The sequence below is a fragment of the Clupea harengus genome, chromosome 8, assembly GCF_900700415.2.
Source record: "Clupea harengus chromosome 8, Ch_v2.0.2, whole genome shotgun sequence".
Lineage (NCBI taxonomy): Eukaryota > Metazoa > Chordata > Actinopteri > Clupeiformes > Clupeidae > Clupea > Clupea harengus.
The window spans coordinates 11,172,575-11,180,074 of NC_045159.1; the positions used below are offsets into that span (position 1 = coordinate 11,172,575).

The 7,500-nt window shown below is 45.6% G+C and overlaps 1 protein-coding gene across 9 annotated transcripts in view; it reads right to left on the reverse strand.

Moving 5' to 3' along the window:
• Window positions 1-7,500, reverse strand: part of LOC105901021 (roundabout homolog 2-like) — a 174,538-nt gene that overhangs the window by 28,550 nt on the left and 138,488 nt on the right. For all 9 annotated transcript variants that reach the window (XM_031571834.2, XM_031571831.2, XM_031571829.2 and 6 more), the window contains 5 exons: window positions 6,759-6,964; window positions 3,340-3,421; window positions 2,702-2,867; window positions 1,496-1,662; window positions 830-951 (listed from right to left, as the gene is read on the reverse strand). In XM_031571834.2, coding sequence (XP_031427694.1) covers window positions 830-951; window positions 1,496-1,662; window positions 2,702-2,867; window positions 3,340-3,421; window positions 6,759-6,964 — 743 coding nt within the window. The remainder of the gene's footprint in view (window positions 1-829; window positions 952-1,495; window positions 1,663-2,701; window positions 2,868-3,339; window positions 3,422-6,758; window positions 6,965-7,500) is intronic.

Sequence of the window (7,500 nt, forward strand, 5' to 3'; positions counted from 1 at the left end):
CCTGGGCAGCCTCCAATACAAACAGAAAATAATATTAAACTGTCATCTAGCTGCTGGTGCATGCAGCACTGTAGCATATGGCTAGTGTGTGTGTGTGGGTGTGTGTGTGTGTGTGTTTATGTGTGTGTGTGTGAGTGTGCATGCAACTGTGTGTGCGTGTGCAAGTGTGTGTGAAGGGGCTTTTTCGTCATTAAATAACACTCTAGAGAAAGCAGATGGGACACCCTGCCAAAAAAAAGAGAAAAAAAGAGAAAAAAAGAAGAGAGTGGGGGAAAGAATAATAACCGTCAGATAAAGAGCTGACTGCAAACAGCTTCCAAAAGAGGGAGCACAACATGTTGGGCTAATGGTGATCTATTTGTTCCTGGGAAAAACATTTGTCTTAATTCAGGCGTCACCCTAAACGATCGGAGATTAATGATGTGCCAGCTGTCGTGTGATGTCCTGTTTACTTGTCTAAAGTTAGCTTCAGCTCCCCTTTCTCTCTCCCTCTCTCCCTCCCCCTTTCTCTCTCGGTCCCCTAGAATAGGATGCCAAACAAGCCATTTGCAATTCTGCACAAAAAGGACAACACATAAACTTCTGGAAACTCAAAATACAGCGCAAATACATAACTGATGGGTCAAACTTAGAATATCGCACTCAGAAGCACACATAGAATGAACTTCTTCACACGGCACATCGCATTGTCCACTGCTCAGAGTTCTAACAAAAATATCTGGCATTTTATGTGTAGGTTGGTCTTTCCAGATCTAAACTGTTTCATACCTTGTACACGTGGTATGGAATGCCAACCTTACTCATCTAGTGCGACATGAGAGCTACTCACCGTCCAGGTGACGCGCACAGAGGTGGAGCTGAGCACCACGGGGTTGTGCATGCTCACCACCACATCCCCCAGCTCCTGCTGCACCCGCCGGCGGTCCACTCCTTGCACCGGGGGGCTGATATCTGAAGCACAGACAGGAGAGGGACCATAGGGTTTGCTGCATCACAGGTTACCTCAAATGTTCACATGTATACCTGATCAGGTAACATAGGCATATTGTAGGGCACCTCACATGGACTTTGTCCGCGCTACATTTGATTAACATGAGCACAAGTGGGTCAACGCAGACTCAGGCATCATCATCATCATCGTCGTCATCACCATCACCATCACCATCAACTGATCATTTTGTCAAGTGTTATATGGTATGTGACTGTCACTGTGATTATATGTTAAGATTTCAAATCATCATTGACAGAATGAATCATCATGGGCAAGAATTGAGAGACTCATCCTTTAGTTTTATGGATAAAATGATCAAATATTGACCTGTGTAGGAGATTAAACGGGTAATCTCCAATGTCTTTCAGAGAAACATATTTGCATTAGTTCTGGTGATAAACTATTCATAATAATGACTAGTATGATTATTATGAGTCCTAATCATGCATAGTCTGTGGGGATAGAGAAGGCTAGTCTCCCACAGGTGTGGCCTGGGGAAGGTACCTTTGGTGCGGACGGGGTCGGACATGGGGCTGGGGTCTCCCAAGCCCTGGGCATTGACCGCGCGGATGATGAACAGGTAGACGGTGTTGGGCCGCAAGTCCTTTACCGTGAACTGAGTGCTCTTCACATGGTCAGCTACCGTCTGCCAGCTGTTACTCACCAGCTGCCTGCAGAGGGAATAGGGGAAAGAGAGAAAGACAGACAGAGAGAGAGAGAGAGAGAGAGAGAGAGAGAGAGAGAGAGAGAGAGAGAGAGTATCAACACCTCCATCCATAGGTCCAAGTTACGCCATATGTACAATGAGTCATAACACTCTGATCTCCATTGTCTGCAGGCATTACTATCATCTAGAACAGTGGGTCATGGAATCATTCTGAATGGGTTGCAAAGTGTGTGTGTTCATTCAGAATTGTAATGACCTTTGTAGAAAATATATGAACAGTAGCTTCTATTTTGAAATTGAAAAAGTTGAGTCTTTGCAGTTCTCATGCATCAAGCACAAAGGGAAAAGGAAGCTCTCAGAAACATGCTAATTTGATGGAGAACATATAACGTGAAGTTTGAATCATTAAGTTGGACAAAAGAGATAACTTGGCAGTGTGGTAAAAAAAATCTGATGTGCTATGTCTGCAGGGATGAAAGCAGGCCCTATGTTGATGTGTATATGTTTACTTTTGGGTTTGAATTCTATCAAACTTGGGTCGCAACTTAATGGGCATAGGAGTCCCAAGGCCAGACCAGTTGAGAACCACTGATCAAAAAGGTGCTGTTAAATTCCCATACATTCTTAATATATAACATCAGATTAAGCTAGTAAAAGGTTTCCAATACAATCTGAACTTTGGATATCATAGATCAAAGTTACAACTTAACCAGTCCCTTCCGGGTTTTGGGCACTCTCGTAACAAAACTCTGAAGTTAAAGCTCTTGGAAGTTTCAAGTCAGCATTTGTAGTCCAGTACAAACTGGACAACTTGAGAATATAAAAGACACCCATAAGCTGGTAAAAGAATATGCCTGATGCTAGGGATAAGATAACTGTGAATGATCGACCCCATATCTCCTTCGGGCTTCGGCTGAAGTAACCCCTAATGGCCTTTTAAACGCCTGCATCTGTCTCGCCCTCTGGTCCAGGTCGTCCATCAGGGGAGATAACAGCTCTGCGGGTATATGTGTGTGTGTGTGTGTGTGTATGCTATGACATACCCAAAGGCTTCGATCACATAGGAGACAATTTGTGAGCCATCCTCGGGCCCCGGTTGCCACGACAACGAGACACTGCTCTTTGTGACATCGGTAACCTCTGGCTTGGAGGGAGGCCCTGGCAGGGCAGATGCATTGTGGGAGATTGAGTCTGGCAGCTCACTGGACTCTAGATGAGGGTGGACAGAGAGCACAAATGTATATTATCACATATTCACACATATAAAAAGAGTAAGAGTATAAAACAATTTACAGAGCTGTTTAAAACAGGAGCAGTTTAAAAGTGCTATATAAAATGGAAAAGTGTGTTTTCCATTTTATATTTAAAATAAGCTGCTTTGGATCCAAATACTGTATTTCATGCTTTCCCCTTGAATCTTTATTTATCATGTCTTTTTTTGCAGCTTCCCCATCAAGGCTTTAAACACTCTTAAGGGGTGGATTTGCATTGAAATAGCATAAGTATAAGTACAAGTGAAAAGCAGTACACCAATTTTGTCTAAAGTGACTTACAGTGAAGACATGCATTTGTTTGTACTGCATGGGTACTGGACCATACCCCCTGAGCTAATTATATACTTTTTACCACAGTATCAATTTGTGAATTTAGTCTTTTGAGAACATCAACTGTGCATGTGTACCTCGTACATCCAGGAAGGCACTCCATGAGGTTTCCCCAGTAGAGCTGGTTGCCAGGCAAGTGTAAAGGCCTGAGTCAGAGAGCTGGCAAGGGAGAAAGAGCGGAGATCAGCCAATCAAATGGATAAATGACTGAGCTACAGGCCATTTAGACCAATCAAAACAGCACTCAGGCTATAAACTCTCCCACAAGACAACACATCAACCAATCAAGACAGCATTCATTTAATCACAACACCCAACCACAGCTCTACCAATTACAGTAACACATGCCTCACAGCAATCAAGCCCCTTACTAAACACATCAGCCAATCAGAACAGCACTAAGCCATCCATATTAACCAATAAAAACTCCATAAATTATTTCCCCAACCAAGGGGCATAGAAACTGATTTGTGAAATGGACAGCATCTCCACACTAACTATCCTTACCAGGCAACATCCCAGCATGGCCTCAAACCACTGAGGCATTCAATTAATTAACAACCTAGCCGGCCAGCCAATTAACCCGCTCACAAACAAACCGCCAACTGCAGAAAGTCATGAAGGCCTTGACGAAGAGCCACACGCAGCAAGCCTTTATCAGGGCAACCCCCTTCACGGCATTTGATCTCGGTCAATTAACTGGCAGGAAAAATGCATGGCCCAAAATGCCAAGCAGAGACACAGTAGGGGGTGTGAGTGTGTGTGTGTGTGTGTGTGTGTGTGTGTGTGTGCGTCTGAGCGTGTATGTGTGTGTGTGTGTATGTGTGTGCGTCTGAGTGTGTGTGTGTGTGTGTGTTTTGTGTGTTCTGTGTGTGTGTGTTGTGTGTGAGTGCCTGGCCCCCATCCTAACCTCCATCCCTACTGCCCTTTCACATGCCAACTCCAGCCCGGCGACGGAAGCAGCTCAGATGATGAAGTACAGGGAAAATGCATTAACCTCTCACAGCCTGAGTCAGCTTTCAGAAGGATGGGGAGGGAGAGAGAGAAAGAGAGAGAGAGGGATAGAGATAGAATGAGAAAGATAGAGAAGGGGAGACAGAGGGAGGTAGGGAAGAAATGGGGAGAGAGAGAGAGAGAGAGAGAGAGATGAAGAGAGAAAGAAAGGGCGTGTGAAAGGGAGAGGAGGTAATTGAGGGAGTGATAGAGAGAGAGGGAAGAAAAGGGTGAGATAATGAGAAAGAAAGAGAGAGAGTGGAAGGGAGATGGGGTGATTAAGAGAGTGAGAGGCTAGGGTGAGTGGAAAAAATAGAACAGAGACTTAACAGCGTGTGTCCCTCGAAAGTGCTGACGTTAATTTTCTTAATAAATTTCATTTAGTACTCCTCACCCCATCATCATCAATATGAAGAAGCTGGAGCAGTGACATGATAATCTACTTAGCGTAGGTTGCTATAACAATAGCATCTGTTAACAGATTATACCCTCTCTCTCGCTCTCTCTTGCCCTTCCCTTACACTCTCACATTTACTTTCCCACAATCTCTCTCTCTCTCTCTCTCTCTATCTCTCTCTCTCTCTCACTCTCTCACTGCCTCCCTCTTTCTGTTTTCCTTTTTTCACGTCTTCATTCCCCCATTTTCTCTCGCAGCCTGCTGTTGTATCTTGCCCAGGGGTTTCATCTCCTTGTTACCTAACAGTCCATCAATTCAGTGCAGACAGAGCTGATGTAAGTGGAGCTGACATTGGGCAAAGAGAACTGATATGAAGCCCAGGCAACTGAGACATTGCTACAGAGGTCACATATGATCACAGCACACACACACACACACACACACACACACACACACACACACACACACACACACACACACACACACACACACACACACACACACACACACACACACACACACACACACACACACACACATACACATACTCTCTCTCTCTCTCTCTCTCTTTCTCTCTCACACACCCACACACACACATTCTCATACAGCATTCCCCTAACCCTGTCCTTGAGTTGCAGCCTAGCTTCTGTCAGAGGAGAAGGAAGGAAGGAAAGGAGGGGGGGGGGGGGGGGGGGGGGGGGGCTCCTGGTAAGTGACAGCATTAAGCGATTTATAAAAATCAATACTCTAGCTATTCATCTTCAAAAGCAGCCGACTGCTTTTGTCCATCTAAATTAGGCCTAACTGACAGCAGACAAAAGACACGTCTCTCTCTCTCTCTCGGTGTGTGTGTGTGTGTGTGTGTGTGTGTGTGTGTGTGTGAGAGAGAGAGAGTGGGTTACACTGCTCTTTCACTCATAGTGCACACACACACACACTATTGCACATGACATGTATGAAACATAAAATCTCTGAGTGACAAGAAAACAACACAATTTGAAACAGGAGAAAAGTACACGACACAGCGGAGAATATGTGCTAGTGAACTAACAATGTCTTTCTTAAACAAGCTTATGGAGCTGCCTTCATAAACATGTCTAAGATTACGACATACAAAGGAATACTTCCAATGTTTCAACAAGCTATTTCCAACCTCACAAAAAAAAAATCATACGTTCCTTACAAAACCCATTTCGGCAAAACAGCAGGAACTCCCATAAGCATGACAATAGCGTCCAAGGTCATTGAGGAATACCCTTGGAGAATTTAAATGTAAATGTACCCGCAACCACGGCCAGTGAAACCTCTCTCACCTGGACTCTTGAATGCTGATGTAAAAAGCGGTGGGGATTCTTGTTCTTGTAATGTTAATTTGTTGTTGCTGAATTGAACATATTGTGAGATAAAATTCAATCTGGTCAAGCTGGCAGGTTTCCACATTATCTCCCTTGACTGGGAAGAGGGCTCACAATGTGTTTAATTATTATCTAAGTACTGCCTCGCTTTGCAAATACCGTGCATGACTATTTGACAAATTGCCCTGGCAGCGATAACCAAAAACACATCTCTCCCCCAGTTGATAGCTCACATAAATTTGGCTGTCTTTGTTCAAGCATACTTGTTTTTTGGGGGGGCTTTTGTAACACAAATGTCATGTCAATAAATGTCAAATGTCAAATAAAAAAGCAAATTAAACCTGTAAACTGAATAGATAAGACCTTTTGTTTCCTTTCTAACCCACACCGTACGTCTTACGACTCCTAGAGAGCCCTTTGCCAGACTGTGCTGTGTGTGTTGTAGCCAACTCTATCCTTTACTCCAGCCTGTGCTGTGTGTGTTGTAGCCAACTCTATCCTTTACTCCAGCCTGTGCTATGTGTTTGGGTGTCAGTGTGTTAACTTCTGCCACACACACACACCCACCTTAGTCCCTCTGATCTCTGCAGACTGCCACACACACACACACACACACACACACACACACACACACACACACACACACACACACACACACACACACACACACACACACACACACCTTAGTCCCTCTGATCTGCAGACTGCCACACACACACACACACACACACACACACACACACACACCCACCTTAGTGTCTCTGATCTGCAGACTGCCGGGGTCCAACAGGGACATGCGGGGGTCCTTGCCTAGCAGGCTGACCCCGTCCTTCAGCCAGGTCACCGTCGGCTCGGGGTCCCCCCACGCCTGGCACCCCAGCACCGCCACTCCGTCCACTGCAAGCGTCTGATTGGCCGGTCCCTGGCGAATGATGGGCGGGGGACGGTCCTTATTGGCTGCAGGAGAGGGAGAAGACAGAGCAGCGGTGGGTGAGGTGTAACATCATCATTATCCTCGTCACCATCATTGTCAGCCGCGGAAGGCGTTGATAGGTAGCGCGTCTCCGGATCGCCGACCTGCCCTTGACCTTGGCAATTAGAGAGTTTTGGTGAAGTGGCCCACCATGGCCACCCCACCGCCCCCCCACCCACCCGAGGTGTGTTGTTTGATTGATCTGTTTTGAGTGCGGGTACCTGTTTAAATAACGAGCCGTGTAGGGGAGGCTACCGTTGATGGCCCAGGCTCGTGGCATCCCATCACACCTCCGATCACTAATTACAAGGTGTGGATTAAGAATGCCTCGCCGAGGGGGCTAATTAGCGTGGCTTCTTCACGGCACCTCTCAACACATTCACACCCTCCCCTCTTTCTATCCTCTCACTCTCTCTCTCTCTCTCTCGCCCATTCTCTTTTTCTCTCACTCTATCTTTCCCTCTTTCACTCTTTCTGTGTATCTTCACAACAGCCTCTCTTCAAGATTGGGATAATGACA